General features: G+C 35.2%; 1 protein-coding gene across 3 annotated transcripts in view; it reads right to left on the minus strand.

The window, feature by feature from the left end:
- LOC149190387 (uncharacterized) overlaps window positions 1-8,161 on the minus strand; it is a 66,272-nt gene extending 58,111 nt beyond the window's left edge. Inside the window, exons 1-4 of one of the 3 annotated variants that reach the window (XM_089412140.1) lie at window positions 7,995-8,161; window positions 7,243-7,330; window positions 6,095-7,072; window positions 5,843-5,980 (exon numbers count right to left, since the gene is read on the minus strand). In XM_089412140.1, the coding sequence (XP_089268266.1) occupies window positions 5,867-5,980; window positions 6,095-7,072; window positions 7,243-7,254 (1,104 nt within the window). In that variant the 5' untranslated portion in view covers window positions 7,255-7,330; window positions 7,995-8,161 and the 3' untranslated portion in view covers window positions 5,843-5,866. The other 2 variants (XM_089412139.1, XM_089412138.1) reach the window with 2 other exon arrangements.
- Between the last annotated feature and the right edge of the window lie 12,120 nt (window positions 8,162-20,281).

Genomic DNA, 20,281 nt, shown 5'->3' on the forward strand with positions numbered 1-20,281 from the left:
AAGAAAATTACATTACAGGATATTTCCATCAATAAATAGGTAGAGTCCACGAAGACTGAAGCGAAGATGTTCCAGGGACTGACACATCTGATGATGAGCCCTTGATGGTCGACAACCAAACACAAACATCAAACCAAGTACAAGAAAAACAGGTAGAGTCCAAAGAGACTGAAGTAGAAAATGTTACGGGTACAGATACATCAGATGAGGAATCCATGGTTGAAGTAATATTGGAAGATAAGAAACAACAACAGACGCCACAACATGTACCAGATACCAATCAGGCTCCATTAGGTGGTGAATTAAAGAAAGATACACCGTTGGTTAAAACTTCAGCATATCACCACCCACATCACCCCGCAAGAAAACAACCTACAAGATGGCAACGAATTAGCCACAAGGACAACAACCCCCAAATGACAGATAGAGAGGGCCGACAATCCACCTACTACACATCAACACAGAAGAGCTGCCAGGTTCAACTTCCATCTCAAGGGAGCGAGGCACCAACTAGATCGAGGGTTCACCTTTCTCTTTGATGGCTAGATGCACGTGCATGGTACCAGTGGACTACTCTTTTGAGTAGATCTTATTATTTGTGTTCTTCTTATGTTTCGGGAACAAAACATGTTTAGGGGGTGGAATGCAGTATACCTAAGGGGGATAGTATTGGGTACAGAAGGAGGTACCCAAGGGAATAATGTAATAATGGAATGGACCATAGTAATAAATAAAGTGGTTAACCCGTATCATGTAAGAGACCACAAGTAGTTAACAATAATGTAATAAGCCCATGGTATTAGATAGATGGTATTGAGGGAACCATGGTAATGACCCATGGTATTATTGTATGTATGAGGCCTATATAGAGGCTCGAGACTCCCCATTGAGAGAGGTCAAGGATTATTGTATTGACAAGCATATGGCTTGTGGAGTGTTCTCCTATTGTATTATCCTTAAGGAAAGAGAACACAGCACAAGCCATATGCTTGTCAATACAATAATCCTTGACCTCTCTCAATGGGGAGTCTCTAGCCTCTATATAGGCCTCATACATACAATAATACCATGGGTCATTACCATGGTTCCCTCAATACCATCTATCTAATACCATGGGCTTATTACATTATTGTTAACTACTTGTGGTCCCTTACATGATTTGGATTAACCACTTTATTTATTACTATGGCCCATCCCATTATTACATTATTCCCTAGGGTACCTCCTTCTGTATCCAATACTATCCTCCCCTAAGTAAGCTCTAATACCACTTGTTATAGATCTGATCTGAAAATATATGATAATAAAAATAACAAGATCTAAATATAGATAAATGCTTCTTTATTGATCAAACCTTTAAAGTAAGGCGACACCATACATTTACTCCTTAAAGAAGGAGAGCACTCCACAAGCCATATGCTTGCCCATACAATATCCCTTGACCTCTCTCAATGGGGAGTCTCTAGCCTCTATATAGGCCTTATACATACAATACCATGGGTCATTACCATGGTTCCCTCAATACCATCTATCTAATACCATGGGCTTATTACATTATTGTTAACTACTTGTGGTCCCTTACATGATACGGGTTAACCACTTTATTAATTACTATGGCCCATCCCATTATTACATTATTCCCTTGGATACCTCCCTCTGTACCCAATACTATCCCCCCAGGTATACTACATTCAAAAATTCAATGTGTTGTCAAAAATTCAATGTGTTGTGTCATGTATGTAATTTTATTTTATTTTTAACTTGCAATTCTTCTTGTGCCATAGATTCAAGTTTCAAGTTTCAATTTCAAACTTCATCTTACATTAAAAATCAAGAGTTCAACCAAATTACAAACATGCCAAAGAAATTGGACCCTCTGTGGGAATTTGGTGAACCTGATGGAGGGTTTAATAGATCAAACTTGTCTTGCAAGTTGTGTGGGTAGCATATGACAGGGGGGGTTATAGATTGAAGTATCACCTTGCAAAAATCCCTGGACATGAAGTAGGGCCTTGCACCAATACAAATCTGGAAATCATCCGAAGAGCCCTCAGATCATTGGAAGAATTAAAGCAAGTCAAACTGTCCAAGTCAAATCCGAGGAAGCAACTAGCAAGGAGAGTGTTAGGAGGTGAATATGAAAATGACACTGGTTCTACTTCAGCATCAATATCTACAACCAACCCTGTAGCTACCTCATCATATTTTGTTCCTAGAACCACGGCTGGTTCACAGCCATCTATCTCTTTAATGCTTAAAAAAAATGAGAAAGAAGAAGCTAACAAATTTTTGGACAAGTTTCTCCTTTGGAGTGATATTCCTTTCAGCGTTGCAAGAAATAATCCATTTTTCCAACCTGCTGTTGATACTATTGCAATTGTTGTCTCAGGGTACAAAATCCCTTCTTATGATGATTTTAAAGACCACATTCTTCAAGATGAAAAGGTTAACTGCACCAAAATATTAGAGAAGTTTAGGGCATCATGGGCACACACAGGATGCATTGTGATGTCAGATAGTTGGATTGACCAAAAGGGGAGAGGCCTTATAAACTTCTTGGTTAATTGTCCCAAGGGGACAATGTTTATGAAATTTGTTGATGCATCTGCACATATCAAAGATGCAAAATTATTATGTGATTTGCTGGATATGTTTATTTTGGAAGTGGGTGCACAACATGTTGTCCAAATCATAACGGACAATGCTGCAGATTATGTTGTTGCTGGCAAGATGCTTATGGAGAGGCATCATACTTTATTTTGGACACTTTGTGTCGCACATTGTATTGACTTCATGTTGGAGGACAAAGGAAAAATTTCCTTTGTCAAAGATATTGTTGACTCATCAAAAAGCATTACAAAATTTATATATAATCATACATCTATGCTTCATTTGATGAGAAAATTCACCAACAACAAAGAGTTGGTGCGCCCCGCCATTACATGGTTTGCCACCAGTTTCATATCTCTTCAATCCCTCTTAATTTCTATGTCGGATGTGAAGAGAATGTTTCTTTCAGATGAGTGGCGTGCTTTGACATTTAACCGCAAACCAGAGGGAGAGGCCATATGCAAATTAGTTTCATACCAGAAAAATTTCTGAGCGAGAGTGCAGGAGGTGTGTAGCATTACTGAACCTTTGGAAAAAGTCCTTCGATTAGTTGATGGTGAAAAGCCCGCAATGGGCTACTTGTATGAGGCCACGGACAAGGCCAAAGGATCCATCCGGGCCTACTATGGTGATAAGAGAGATGAGGGGTTTCAAAAACAACTCCTCCTATGGGAAGTGATTTATGAACGATGGAACAACACACTCCATCGTCCCATTCATGCTGCAGGGATCTACCTGAACCCCGCATTTTCTTACCCTTGTGGGTTCCTATTTGATGATAAGATCATGGATGGATTCTTCACCTGTGTTCAGAGGATGGTGCCATCTCCAGCAGAACGTGCAGAAATCTCCAAAGAAATGGAGATATACAAGATGGCAGGTGGCACATTTAGTTTTGAGATGGTTGTGGTTAATAGGAAGACTAAAATGCCAGGTATTTTTTAATTTGTTTCAAATTTCATTGTCTCTTCAAGTTCATAACTTCATACTTTGCTTCAACTTTCAAATTTCATTTTTTTTATTATGTTTATCTTATTTGTAATTTTGTTGTAGATGCATCGTGGAGAAGCTATGGTGCCAGAGTACTCCATCTGCGAAAGCATGCCATTCGAATCCTCAGCCAAACATGTAGCTCTTCAAGATGCGAGCGCAACTGGAGTGTATTTGAAAAAATACACAATAAGAAGCGCAACAAGTTAAACTCAAAACTTAAAATATTCCAAATTTCCAATTAATTTTTGAATTCATTAAATAACATTTTTTTATAATTATTATTTTATGATCTTTGTATAGGCTGGAGTCCCAGCGACTTAATGACATGGTCTACGTCTACTACAATCTTCGATTGTGGGTGAGGCAACTTGAAAGGACACCTGATATGGAGTCCATCTCATTGGATGGGATTGACACCACTGTTGCATGGAGGGTTGAGGCTGAGAGGCCTCTCATGGAGTTTGTCAATGATTAGTTAGAATAGGAGGTAGTGGAAGGCGTAGAGGGGGCGGAGGAGGAGGAGGAGGTGACACCACCTACCCAAGCTACCCCTGCCACCAGTAGAGGACGTGGTCTACCTCCTGTAGCTCCTAGTTCTTCAGCTTCTAGAGCACAGCAGAGTCCACTGCCAACTCCACCAACATCTACATCTAGAGGGAAAGGGAAAGCTATTGCATTTTCTCGCAAGAGGGGCAGAGGAAATCAATAGTATTAGTTATTTGGTTCATTTCATTGTATATGACATTATGACTCATGATATGAGATACATTATTATATTTTTTGTTGATATTTTGAGGCTGAGTTGGGACTCAAGAGTCAAGACTTACTATTCAGGACATGATTCACTGTTATGTGTGATGTAGCACTAGAAATGATATTACACATCTTATATATTAGTTCTTTTATCATATTTATGTGTCAATGTATTTATTTTATGTCGTAGATGCTTTAGATATTAAAAGAATTGAAAAAAAATGAATATTTTTGTATTTTCTGATTTTTTCCCGATTTTTACCGATTTTTCCCGATTTTTACAATTTTTTCCCCTCGCCAATTTAATCCCGATCGTGATGTTCGCAACACTGGCTGAAACAAAAGTACAAGACTCCTAGTTGTATCAAAATTGAGACTGTTAATAAATACTTGTGCCACTTATCTATTTGCCAACATAACTCGCCATCTAGATCTGGTGGCTTCCCTAGATTAAAGCATGCCACTGTGGATCCATCTGTAGGTTACCCGAAATCTGTGCATGTTAACAACCAACGATACCCCTTTGGATGTATTACTGTTTACATGAAGCCTTAAACAAAATGTTTCCTGTGCATGCGGCAAATGCAAAATTAGTAATGAGAACGATGGCTCTAATCTTTCTGGTAACAAATCTAGAGTTTGTAATCCTGGAAGATAAATCTAGCATAAAAATATTTATACAAACTCATGTATGTTCAGATAAGGGGTGATTTACCTACAAAGTGCAAACTTATATTCGAACTCTAGATATTCTATAAAGAACAATCATAAACCTTCAACAAGAACAACTTTACACCATGTCCGTTGAAGGTGGGAGGATTTCTGTAAATTAATGAATTTAAAACCGCCAAGTTTCCAAGAAAGAAGGATATCAATTTTCCTAAAATTTAGACCAGTGCTTATGAAAAACTGGCTTATATTCGTTTAATGTTAAGAGTACATTTCTTGCTGATGCTGTTCTTCTAACTGTATTGATATTACTATACTTATTAGTAATTACTACCATTAATTGCTATCAAATTAGTTGGTTATCCATTAAAGCTTTTATAATTCTAATACCATCTAATGTTCATTGTTAACTCCTCTAGAAAGTATCCGCAGAAAACATAAATTGAAAAAACAAAACTTTAGAATTTGCAGAGGTAATATTCCTGGAAGACTTACTAATGTTGAAAAAAGCCAAGCTTCCAATATGGCATGGGAAGAGGCAAATTTTCAATATATGTTGTTTGTAGGACTATGCTTAGAGCCCAGCCTGACGACACTAATATGACACATGAAATACAGCTCATATTACCAGAGTTATTTTGATTAACCATTAGACAAAATATACAGGTCATATTAATGGACTCATTTTAATTAACTAGCATAATATATTATTTTGTCTCATTGAATGAGACTAGAAGAAAAAATGCTATCCTGATTATAATGGTATCTCACCAAAAAGAGACTTCAAGCAGAGCCAGGAGTTTAGAATGAAACTTACAAAAACAAAAATGTGTTTCTCGTATTATTCTGCCATCATCTCTCCATTTTGTAGTTTTTTCTCCCTCAACTTATCGAACCCCTCTCTAACAGCAAATCTTATCTCATCAGATGTTGGTAATCTGCCAAATTGACGAACCTAAAACAAAAGAAAGTACTTAAGCTGGGACAAGTAAAACACAATTATTTACCACAAATTAAATTATTCCCATGCAAGTCAATAAGAGAACAAAACTGAAACATGGAAACTTACCATGGAAGCTTTCAAAGAAGAAATACCACCTTGGCCCAATTTGTGTTTGCCAAACTTTTCTAATCGAATCTTAGTGACCTCCTTTAAATGCCCGTACTTTCCATCTTTTCTCCCTTCCGTCTCATTCTTCAATATTGCCCATGTTGCTTCATCTATATCAGGTTCTCGAGGATGCTTTGGTTCTTTCCTTAAAACCCTTTTTATGTAACCTCTTTTATTGTGCAAGTACTTACATACTTCAGCTAGCATCCATCTTTTGTCAAAAATGTGTCCATATTCTTCAGTCATTATCTTTTCCAATTCCATTTTCTTCTCTGCTGGTTGTTGTTTCCAACTCAAGTTCATTGTTGACCCAAACAGGCGACAAGCTTCAGAATACAAAGTATGATAAAACTCTGAGCCACCTCCCTTCATCTTCAAAACCTCGCCTTTTTTGTCGACATAGAGGGTTATTTTTTTGTTTCCGGTTGATTGTACTGAATGCACAAGAAGATTTTCATTGCCATTTTCAAGTTTAGCTTCAACAGAAGAATTGATAGGATTACTAGGAGCAGAATCAAATGAAGAATCAGCAGGGTCACTAGGGCGAGAAGCAAGGGAAGAATTAGCGAGATCACTGGGACGAGAATCAAGGGAAGAATTAACAGGATCAGTCGGAGCAGAAATATCAGAAGAAAGATCAATAAAAGGAGAATCATTTTGTCCATGGTTCTGACATGTCGCAATATTATCATTTTGATGGGTTAGTTTTATAGAACGTTTTTCAACGACAATGGGAAAAGCAATTGTATTATTACTCCCATTGATGCAGGTAAGAGGATGATTACTGTCAATTTTTTGGGAGAGAGCATAAGCACGCTCTGTAAGAGCTAACTCCCTTTCTAAAATCTCCAATTTTGCTTTCTTGATGGCAATTCTTCTTTCTTCCAGCTCCAACTCTCTTATTTCTGCTCCATAGTTGAAGCTTTTACATGGTTCCTGAGTGTCCAAACCAAAATAAATAAAAATTGGTACGCAAAATATGTACTTTTTTAGCTCTACTTTGTCGCTTCTTGAGGATCTTTAGCAGAGGATGTAAGAAAATTCTTGGATTGTCTGTAACAAGAATGAATAATTAAATTTTAGAAAAAAACAAGTCATATACATACCTTCATTTTCATAAGAAGGTAGTGGTTTATCGCAGGAATCTTCAACAACCAAAAGCAGCCATGATCTGAAGAGTTGTATTGCAAATAACTGAGTACACAGAGTTAAAAAGCAGTTTCATTGTACTGAAAATAACAAAGTTGTTATCAGATAGTCCATGATACCCGTTAGATTGGGATTGGTGTTATTAACAAACGTTGGACAAATCACTATGTCTAGGGCTACAACGCCTTGAGTTTTAGCATTGATAATAGCTGCCATGGAATTAGTTCAATATCATGCTGACATGCACCACCTAAGAATCTTGCTAAAATCTTTAATAGAAACATGGTTGCTACTGATTCTGTCAGCATTAACATTTGTAGAATTAACTTAAGCGCAAACGTGATAATCGATGTCAAACATCCTCCTATCTATTTGAATACCACAAAAGTAAAGGAATATCACCAGCTACGCAAATACAGTCTTATTTTGGGCATTTTCTCTATAACCAATTTACAGTCCACGGGAAATAAAAACGCCACAATATTGGGGTCATACACAGAGTAACTAACAGACATTTCTGCTTCTGTTTGCATATGCACAATGTGGGGCTTCGGTAAGCTTAATCTCATGATGTCCACAATCTTTTAAGTGGCTCTACATGCTGATAAAGGCGAAGAGGGTACCAAAACAAACAAAAAGATAAAACAAACCCTACGCGGCATTTATCTTCAACAATCCATAATCTCAAGATAAAAAAATATGCATAGACCTCTTGTTTGTTTGGCACCCCGTTTTTGCAGCTTTTGGGAAATTTTGGCTGCTGGAGGCGCAGTGAGGTGACTCAACCGTGTTGGCTCCCGCCTGCAGCAGTCGCGGGATTTATGAATGTACACTTGGATGTATCACTGTAGGGCAAACTTTGAAAAGATTGGCGCCAACAACTTCGGTTGGTTAGATATATTGTCGTGTCCGGATCCTGAAGGAGACCCTCCAAAATGGAATCTCAGCTGATTGTGGTAACATCTCACCGACCTGTCAGGGTAAAAGGGTGAGAAGAAAGTACTCCATGAGGTTGAAAAAAAAACCCTTCCTGTTGTCACACGTTATGTGTGTGCTGTAATTTAAATTTAGAGGAATATGCACAATATTGCGTAATTTAAACTTTGAACCAATCATATTATATTTTTACATTATTTTAAAGAAAATGGGTTTTTCAATATTTATAAAAAATAATAACATAAATTATAAATTTGTATGAAGTAATAAAGATATTTGATTATGTATAAAGATTTTTTATAAAAAAATTGATGTTTTGATGCTTATTTAGTTAAACGTTGTTTTCAAATTTGAGAGAAAAAAATGTAACAAGTCATTGAGAGGCAGGCTCTCTTAATATTGGTCCCCATTTAAATCATGATATAGATTTGATCGGTAAGAATAAATATCCAATTTTATAGATTTGATTGGTAAAAATAAATATATAGTTTTATTATTTTAAAAAAATATAAAATTTAAAGATGTAATTTATTTATTTTATGTTTTAGAGGATTTTTGGTATATTTTTTTTGTTTAATTTGCTTAAAATTTTATGGGGATTTTTTGAAATTACAAATTTGAGTTGTAAACTCTCTACAATTTGATTCTGATTAATTTAGGGGTTTTTGAGGGTGTCGATCCATATATATAGTAAGAAATTTATTATAAACAACAAAAATTAAGATTTGGCCAAAATAAAATTTTCCAAATTCTCATAAACACTTTAAAACATAGCATATTTAAACAACACCAAATTAAAATAATATGTTTTGATTATTTATAAGTATATATAAAGTTTTTAATGAAAATTACTATAAAAATATTATATAACCTCTTTAATATTAGGTATGATGGTGTTCTTCATTTGTTTTGATGTAAATATAGCAATGTAGATTTAGTCATTTAGAATTATAAGCGTTATAAAAATGTGATACATTTTATTAACATTATTTTTTTAATGTAATCATATTAAAGTAAATTTATTTTAATTTCTATTTTTTTTACTTAACGCATGGGGATTTGAATCTTGAATCTTATAGTTTACATAATACTTCATAATAATATTGGGATTCCTAATTGATTGCCCTTGTGGGCTATTTTAATTTCTAATTTATTAAGTACTAAAATATATTGAAAAGAAATTAAGATATAAATTTCTAGATTTTTAAGATATTTATAATGAAAATGGATATATATATATATATGAGGATTTTTTTTTATTTGGGTAGCAAACCCGGAAAATCTTAATCCTGCATTATTTAATTAGAATACTAAGTCAGCGCAATTTACATTAATTATGGCCAACACCACTCACAAGGATAAAGACAAGTGTACAAAACAATATAGTTTGTGTGTGTCCAAGCACACTCCATAAGGAAACCCAAGGGATGATTCCTTGCATTTGTGGAATAGTATCTCTAGTAAATATGTTGATGAAAACTAGTGCATCTAAACAAGGAGATTCAAGTCAAGTACTTGTTGGCATGGAACTAGCTAAATACCCAATGATATTGGCAACAACTAGTTGAGCTAACCCATTAGTCCATTACATTTATTCATAATAATAATTAATTGTATGTTTATGGCCTAGCTAAACACCAAATTGATGTATAAGACCCCCTTGTTTATGAGACAATGGATCCTCTCTACCCAACAATTTGATTGCTTAATCTATGAAAGTATGCATACCCTACAAACCAATGAACCCCCAGGGTTAAATTGATATGTAAGATGCACTTGTGCAAAGTCTATAGAGGCCTCATAATCCATTTCCATCATGACCTTTGGGGTTACCAATTGTCTCTAAGGACAACAACTAATCTACCATCCATCTACATAATTTTGGGGAAAGTAAGAAATGTTCTTTGTGAAGTTATTTCTTCCACACACACAAACATTTATATTTATGCATATATATATTCATATTTACATTATTTTCCCAATGGAAACCTCACAAGGTCCTCCCCCTTTCTCTAGACTATCTAGATGGAGGGTGGCTCAACCTTTAGCCAAAATAGTGATTGGTAACCTCGAGGGACCCTACAAGATTTGAATATGTGACTTGTGGTTTCCATGTTGACAACATGCACTAGGTAAATGGTTTAATCGATTGAACTAAACCTTTGGGCTATATGTGTATTTATTTATGTGTTTATGTGTTTTGAAGAAACAACTTCATGAATAACCTCCCCCATCTTCCCTAGAATTTTTATTTAGATAATAGATCATCCATTAGAAAAAAAAGGGTGACTCGCAATCCCAAAGGACATGAGATAAATGAATCCTAAGACCTCTTTGGACTTCACACAAAAGTACCCAAGCTAACACTGGGGGCTCCTTAGTGTATGTGCATATGTGTGTAAAGCCCAAGTAGTTATAGAGATATATCCCAAGATTTTAGCACAATAAATTGTCATCATGTTGTTAGGCATTTGGCTAAGTTCATATTGGTGAGTACCAAATTTGAATCTCCTTGGGTGATGCACACCAATCTACACTAAAAGTTTTATTAGAGATGCCATCCACAAATGAGGGGAAGCATCCCTTAGGTTTCCCATTAAATTTTAATATAATGGTTGCTTGGTTGTGAGATGAATATGTGTGTTTACTTATACATAATCTCGCTTCTTCATGAAACATGTTGTATGTGTGATGATAAATAATGAACAACCAATCGCATAACATTTAACATCTTGAAATAATTTCAATGACTTTGGGATCTCCTCTCCTCTCTACTTGTCCACTAAGGTCACAAAGTAAGATAATCGTGTAGCAAAAGGATCTTCTTTTTTGTTGTAAATACTATATTTCACCAAGTTTCTAAGACAAGGAAGCGTGAAAATGGGGAAGTACACGTGGAGGATGTGTGGGAACACCCTCAATTTCCAAGGAAATTCATGAGGGATGAGGGGATATTAAGGTCCCCATCTCTAAAATTATAAGAATAGAAATAACAATGATAAAATATTAATAATAACAATTCATGCAAAGCAAACTCATCATTGTTCAACATAGTAGAAATGTTAATCTTACCAATCTTAAATCATGAAAACTATTGAATGTGTTGAATTCTCAATGGGATATGAAATAATACTTTCTCCATATCAATTTTGATGAAGTTGGAACCACTCTCAAACACCATAAAACAATTAAAGGTAGTGTTAAAATTTTAAGTAGAAGGGTAGAAAAAGTAAGATAGAGGAAAAGACTAAAGTCATAGACTCTTGAAAATTTTATTCCCTATTTTTATTCTACCTTAAAAAGTTGTTGGACAAAATATTAAAGTAGAAGAGCAGAGTAGAGAAAAACCAAACAACATCATCCCTATATTAAAAAAATGTTTCCCAATTTTTTGAAAAAAAATACGAAAAAATATTTTCCCAAAATACACCCAACCAAACGACATCATCCCTATATTAAAAAAGTTTCCCAATTTTTTGAAAAAAAATACAAAAAAATATTTTCCCAAAATACACCCACCCACACCCTTTAAGCAAGAAAAATATAAATATATATATTTTTTTATAAAACATTATATAAATATATTAAAATATATTTTTATAAAACATTATATAAATATATTAAAATCCAAAAAAAATAAACATGATGGTTAAATAATGCTCTTGTATTTTTACTCAATTCCAAATAAAACCAAATGCTCAGAAACATAAAATAATAATAATAATTAACCAAAATTTTGATTTCCTACCGATTTCAATAATCAAACCTTTTCTTTCTTCCATTATTTCTTAAGTTCACATCATTCATCGTTAACTACTTAAAATCCATTATTTATTTACTAAATTAAAAACTATGGTTATGCTTATATTCGAGACTATTAGGAACTTACCGATGGTAGGTGAGATATTCTGTCTTATTTGTAAATGTAGACAGGTAGCCACTCAACAGCGATATGTGAAATTAGTGGTTTGTATGAGGGCCAACTAGCTCTTATATTCGAGAATGACTTGATAATTCGTAGTGTGCTTTTCATCATTACTCTATTTTAACCGCATTATATGGAATTTTTATTTTATTGCCATGAGAGAGGTGTTTTCTAGTTTATTATAATAATAAAAAATATTAGTGTGAAGAGGTGTTTTTTAATTTAATATAAAATAAATGTTGTAATGTTTAACATTTTAATTAGGTAAAAAAATTATAATTATCAATAAAATATTTTAATTGGGTCAAATTATATAAAATTAAAAATAAAAATAAAATAAAATAACATAAAAAAAATAATTAAATTATTCTAGATTTATTTTTAACTTCAATTTATTAAGCGCTTAGATGAATCAAATCTCTTGAAATGTAAATCTTTTTTAAAGTGAATCGAGATTTGATCCCTCTGAGTGCTTGGTGAATCCAGAGTTAAAATAGATATGAACTCTTGTTTACTCTTTGTGAAAATAAAGGTTTTTAATATACATTTAATATATATAAACATAATTAGTTGTATTTTGCTTTTTTTTTATTAGGATAAGCTATTTTTTTTCTCTACAAAATTCAACTTTCTTGCTTTTCAATGTATTAATGATTTTAACTATAACAATTTCATATTCAACTCTTTGATCAGGGTGGTCACACACTTGAGTGAAGGTGATGGGACAACACCACTGTCATCCCATCCCCTCAACAATGTCACCAACCCACTTATAATAAGTCCAACCCCTAATTACATGCAACACTTAATGTCGCATTCTACTAGACTTAATTGGCATTTCAACCCCAACTTCGATGTGATATCTGCCTTCGTGAGCCACTCCCTTGCTGGCAACCTGCTATTTCTGCCTTTGTGTTGGGGTTGGTTAAGGTCATCGTGACCCACCCACCCCTTCCTCCTCCTTATGTGACTATTTGGGTGGAGTTCTCACTTGCATAGTTGCTTCGCTGAGAGCTTGGCTCAACCTCAACCCTTAATGCTTCCCATTTTTCAAAATTCAATTATGTGACCTAGTAATATTGGCAACGATTCACCATTCAACTCCTAGTTTTGGTCTCAACTTCCTCCAACTTAGGATGCTCCAGTCGGTAACCTCCTTAACGAAAAAATCACCTTGTCAACCAAAACTCCTTTGAACATGATCTTCTTACGACTACAATGGTACCTTGAGCTTTCTTAGACAAATTTCCTAATATTTTTGGTCTCTATTTTCTGTACTCAACAACATTGTTTTCATGTTGTAGACATGCAAATATATTGTTTAAGTTATTATGCTAGCTATAGTAGTCTTATGTCATGGTTGGGACAATATAAAGACATTGCTTTTTTTTTTGTGTTAGATCCTTCTTTTGCAGGATGGTCCAGTTTCCCAAGTGGCAGACAATGGTGGAAAAGCATACATCTATGGTTGTAATTAGTGATGCATTTTCAACGATTAATAGAATCTAGAAGCTTGCAAAAAAGATTTAAAAAGCATTCAACTATATTTATTGCTTCTTAGTCTATTGGGTTAGGTTGAACAATGGACATCCAACATGAAAACACATTTGCTAACCAATGTTGAGATTTTGTCCAGATTCAAAACTCAATTAGCTCGTCTAACATGCTTGTGGGTAGTTGTATTAGGCACAGTAGTACGGAGGTAGTCCCTCCAACTCAACTTGGAGCCTCTTTGGTGACAAAATTCTCATGTATTATTTCCCAAATTAATCCTACAACATGAAATAATAAGAAAACATAAGAAAGTTTAGTTCCCTTCCATTGACTTTTTGTTTAAGAATGAAAATATAATAATATACTTAAATTATTTTTTTCTAAGTCAAACACAATTAATTCGTACAATATCATGATTAAAATTTATAATAATTTTTCCAAACTTTATAATAATATATTTATAAATTAGGGAGAATTCAAGGATAGCTAGAGAGGAGAGGAGGGGACAGGAGCGGAGAATGGCGAGGGTTTGCGTGAGGAAATCTGTGGCACGCTCCAAACGGGAAGCCGGGGACTAAGCAAACGCAGTCATGGACAGGGGGAAATCCTCAAGCTTTATGCATGTCAGTTTCCAGACCAGCATTTCTTAAACGCAGATCATGACATGCAGGGTTTCAGGCGAGCGTTTTCGAGGACTGATTGGGCCCTTTTCCCTTTGATCCGAGAGTTGATGCATAGACCCAGTTTAAGTTTCACCCTTTCAGGCTTTCGTTTGCCGGATCGACCCCTATACTGGTCGGATCTGGGGACCCTTATTGAAAGGGATCGGGATACTGAAATAACAGTTAATACAAATGAACAGGACTGGCATACCACAGCGATCATTACCGTTGGCCCGCAGATGGATCTCCGGTTCCTAAACAGCGCCATCAACCTGACGGTGTTTCAGAAGGGGCTGCAGGATAGGTTTGGGATACGAGCAGTGCTAAAGTGGGGATCAGGGAACATTCTCACGGATCCCTTTTCAAGAACAAAGGATCTGCGTAAGGCAAGTGAGATCCAAAGCTACACTCAGGAAACAAATTTTTTCAGCAGATCGGATAAGGTTTTGGAAGGCACAGATCTGACAAGAATAGAGCCATCCCAGACTGACAGACCCGGTGGGAAAATCTTTGTAAAGACGCCAAAAGGGAACACAATAGTGATCTGGTCTTTTGACAGTGACAAGGTTTCAGACTTGCAGAACAAAATTGCCGAACAGTCTGGCTACCCGGCTGAGGAACAACACCTTTTATATGAGGGCAGATTGTTGCAGGAATGCAGAACCATGCAAGAATACAACATCAAGGCAGGCTCTACAATCATTCTCAATATGAGGTTACGAGGGGGAGCTGAAAGCGCTGGAACTAGCTCGCAAAGAAGAGGGTCTTTTAAGGAAGCAATGAAGGGTAAGGGGAAAGATTCTACAACTGTCACTGAACCCCCAGGGCAGTATATTGTAGATCAAATGCCGGAGAGCCCCTCTATCTCCATCGATATACCAGAGGTAAATATCATATTCTCATACTTACAAAAAAATGCAGTTATTTGTAGATTCAATGGTTTCTGGCCTAGAACTGATGCATTGTACCAATGGATCCACACGGTTTGGACAAAAAATTTCCAAATCTACCTATACCCTAAGGGGTTCTTCATAGTATGTTTTCACACAGAAGAAGAAAAGGAAACAGTTCTCAATCAAGGGCCATGGTTCTGGGGCAGTGCTGGACTTTTTATTACTCCATGGTTTCCTGAGTTTGATGCCAACACCATGGTGGTATCAAGGATGCCAGTATGGGTTAGGTTGCATAACCTTCCTTTACATTTCTGGCACTCAAAGGCTTTAACAGCTATTGGAAATACCCTAGGGAGAATGCTAAAGATAGACAGAGAGAGACATATAAAAGGAATTTTTACCTTTGCTAGAATATGTGTCGAGGTAGATCTCAGCCGAGGACTACCTGAAAGCATAATCCTGAACTTCAATAATACACAGTGGAAACAACCTTTGGACTATGAGAATACAGCTTTCAGATGCCGGGGATGTCAACAAACAGGTCATTTGTTCAATGCATGTCCAAGCCACAACAAAGGAAGCCGAAAGGATGGCAGAACATAGATGCTGCTTTAAAAAAGGGAGATACAGCAAAGAAGGAAGAGCAAAATACAGCAAAGGATAAAGATCAGGAAAATAAGGAAAAAGAGATTAATGAAGAAAAGGAAGAAGATCTCCAGCTGGAAATAAGTGGTAATAAACGAAGTCACAGTCCTGAAGGATCAGATTCAGATAAGGAACAACAAATGAACACAGTGGAAAACCAGCTCGCCATTATTGCCTCCACGCACAACACTGATGGTTGGCGAAAAGTGGAGAAAAAGAAGGGCAGGAAGACTTAGGTCAGCTGGTTTTTGTGGACTGCTCTTCGGATAACTAGAGAGCCCCTTTCTTTTTTTATGCTTGTAGGCAGGTTTGTATCCTGCGGGCTGTATGATCCATTTTTCATACAATAAAATTAAATGCTTAACGCATATACTTGTAACTTTGTATTTTTATTAATAAAAAGTTCGATTTTTTTCTTTGGAAAAAATATATTTATAAATTATAAAATGAATTTGAAAAATATTAATTAAAAAAATAAATTCGTTAAATTAAAAGTATAAATTTGAATAATAAATATACATTTAAATTAAATTTATTAATATACAAAAATTAAATTAACAAAATAATTAATAATCAATACAAATTATTATTTAAAAAAATAATTATTTCAAATTCACTTCAACTAAAAATTAATCTTAACTTCAAAATTCTCGCTAATATTACATAAAACAATAAAAACTGACAACTTTATAACTACCCACTTGTCATATCATTTATATGTAACATGAAAAATATGAAGGTCACAAATTTTGCATGAAATTATCAAACTTACAACTTTGTAACGGTCCTTTTTTCACATCATTTACGTGGAACAATCTAGGCTACAAATTTGCACCTACTTTATTTTCACAACTGTTACATGGAGCAACCATAACAAGTACAACCTCACAAATACTTCATTGTCACGATTTTTACATGACACAATAATGATAACAAGTTTAAAACTAACCTAACCTTTATATATATAGTGGGAGTACAACCCATACAAAAGGTTGTGATTGCAATGACGGGACATTTAGTTTCAAAAAACATTATATCAAAGTTATTTTTACCAATTTACGAAGGGTACTTTAGATAAAAAGGAGCTTTCTTAATTTAGAAGTTTCTTTCCAATTCTAAAATATACATGTTTATAGATATAACTATTTTTTTAAATTTAAGTACATCTTTTATATAAATAGTGATAAAAAAGAAAAGAAAAAGAATTTAATGTATATAATATTTAACAATACATTGAATCGAAGGTAATAGTTTGGAATGTTTAAATATGCAATTCTATTCACTTACACTATATTGATAAAGTTTAAATATATAAATTTTATGTAATTTTTTTCGATTTAAAAATTAACATATATTTTTTAAAGTAGAAAAATGTTATAATATATAGAGTTATTAGCCTAGCTTTTGTTGCTATAATCTTAAGACCTTGATTTGCAACAATATTATTATCTTTGGATAAAATTTGGCCACAAAAAACAACTTGTTGGTGGTTTATTAGGAGGTTCACTTTCATTCTTACCATATACCTTTAGATTTTAAATCATTAACTTCTTCTTCTTTTTTTATGTCCAAGAAAATTAAAATCTAAATAAATTAAAAATAGTTTTAAGTTATACTCCAAAACTAATTAAAATCCAATATATCACTAACTATTAAAATGTAAAAAACAACTTGTTGGTGGTTTATTAGGAGGTTGACTTTCATTCCTACCATATGCCTTCAGATTTTAAATCATTAACTTTTTTCTTTATGTCCAAGAAAAATAAGATCTAAATAAATTAAAAATAGTTTTAAGTTATACTCCAAAACTAATTAAAATCCAATATATCACCAACTATTTAAATGTAAATGTCAAGTCCTACTAGCATGATTTGATTTCAAGGGTTTCATTTTGCAAGACGATCAAAGTTTGAAACTCATGGTAGTTGGTATGAGACACACACAAATTTCAACCATGTTAAAGGTGGGTGTGGCTTATGTTCATTGGAATACATGGGTGATTTTGGAGACTTAGATGTCCTTGTATTGTGATTTCTTAAACCACCAACTAATCTCAAAATTACCAACAACTAATTAGATGTCCTTGTATTATGATTTCTTAAACCACCAACTAATCTCAGAATTACCAACAACTAATTAGATGTCCTTGTATTATGATTTCTTAAACCACCAACTAATCTCAAAATTACCAAACTAACAAACTATATGTGTGTGTAAGTGTGAAAAAAATGAAAAGAAATAAAAATAAAAAGAGAAAAAGAAAAAAGATAAATACTAAACTCCCTCAAAATCCTAAAAGTAAGAAAAATCAATCCAATGGCATAATGTCATTATCAAAACACTCAAATTTAAACATAAGATCTTAAACCCTACCCAATATTCCTTTATTAGAAAAATGTTCTTACTATCATTGAAATTATATCAACGTAGATCCATCTTAACTTTGGATCTACTAAGAGCAAGAGGGATCAAATCTCTCAAGATGTTAACCATTTTTTGAGTGCAAAACCCGAGAAAATTTTACACTTTTAAAGATGATTTTTTTTTAATAAAAAAATTGTAATTTTATTACTATAAGAAATTGAATTGAATTGATTTGATTTATTATTTTTATTTTTCATTATTTTTTAATTGAATCAGCATTGTGTATTATTATTATTATTTGATCTACCTCATCATTTTACGAATATTTTAACATCTCCCCATGCTATGACGCAAAATGACCTTTCAATACAACGGTAAAATATTAGGGATTATAATCTATTTTATTATTATTATATATTTTGGATTCCACCAAAAAATAAATTAAATCATGTTAACATTAGTCCCACCTGAATGTTTTGGCATAATATTTCTCCTCTCTCAGGCCTAGGGTGAGAGTGAGGGTCAATACAACAATATTCATAAGCATTACAACATTATTTCTCATCATCATGTCATTTGTAGGGAATTGAATCTAGGTGGGGGAGATAACAACCATTCTACCCAACCATCCACGATAACTCAAATTAACTTGAGAATATATATATCTATATATATACTTTCCTTAATAATAATAATAATGTATTATTAATTCATGATAATGACAGTAATATAGTTAGTCTCTATTAACATTATATATAGCTTTGTATCCTGGATGCGGGTGTTTAAGAGCGCTGGTACTACGCAGCGAATTTGGTTGGCAAGTGGCACGGCCACCTAGCCACCCACGCTTCCACCCAGAAGATCACCGCCAACATTAATGGCATTTTAATGCACTACACGGGCCAAGGAAACCTCAATCTGGTTCTTAAGATGGCTTATTCGAACCGCCTTCCCCCTGTTCCGCCTCCTCTGAACTGCAATTGTCTCCTTGTTGTTGCAAAGCCGAGCTCGCGCACGACAACAAGGAGACGCTGCCAAATTCGTGCTTCATTGAGATGGTAGAGGTGCCCATTTCTCGTAGAGTCTTCGTTGTTGCCTTCGAACTGATTCTTCGGCCTTGAATCTTGGTTCTGAACTGCAGATTATAGGTCCTCCTGCTCCTAGTGGTCATTCAATCCCTGGCACTGCTCGTCATCGTCTGCCCAATTTTGACCAGGTGAACATGCCTCGTCTGTGTCATAGGATGCGTTGTAGGAGGGGCAGTAGCAGAGGAAGAGCAATTCGCCCCCTCCCCGCCCCCCCCCCCCTTCCCTGTCCCTCTCTGACTCGACCCCTTCTGACTCTTCCTCCCCCTCGACGGCTCATTTCACGGGAAGTTATCTAGCCACCCACAGCGGTCAGGGGCGAGCTCAGACTGCAGGTTCTTGGCGTGCTAAAGATGCTCCACACCCTCCTGCTGCATCTGTCTCGTCTCAACAACCCAGTCAGTATGCCCAATTCCAATTTCGCTGCACACTAGATCATCCATGCATAATTGCGACCATTTCGGTAGCATTTAGAGAGGACCCTCAAAGCTCTGAAGTCCCAGCTTGCAATATTCAGGAGCAGACCAACACCAACAAAAGAAAAGCCCCTGGCAGTAGCTCAGGGATGCATAGAAGCCATGAAGAAGCTCAGGATTGCGTAAATGCAGCTCAGGGATGCAATAATCTAGATGGCTTCAAGACCATGGAAGCAACTCCGAGAGATCAACAAGATGCAGAAGATGACATGGAGGCGTATAGGTGTCTAATAGTGGAAGAACCTCCTCCTACTAATGACACCTAGCTGGTCAAAGTATTTTTCAGGTTTTGGGTTCCCGGCTCCTAACCGAACCACCTTCCCCCTGTTCCGCCTCCTCTGAACTGCAATTGTCTCCTTGTTGTTGCAAAGCCGAGCTCGCGCACGACAACAAGGAGACGCTGCCAAATTCGTGCTTCATTGAGATGGTAGAGGTGCCCATTTCTCGTAGAGTCTTCGTTGCTGCCTTCGAACTGATTCTTCGGCCTTGAATCTTGGTTCTGAACTGCAGATTATA

This window comes from Pinus tabuliformis, chromosome 3_1, assembly GCF_031772625.1.
Source record: "Pinus tabuliformis cultivar Carrire ecotype Pingquan chromosome 3_1, CPIR1, whole genome shotgun sequence".
Taxonomy (NCBI): domain Eukaryota; kingdom Viridiplantae; phylum Streptophyta; class Pinopsida; order Pinales; family Pinaceae; genus Pinus; species Pinus tabuliformis.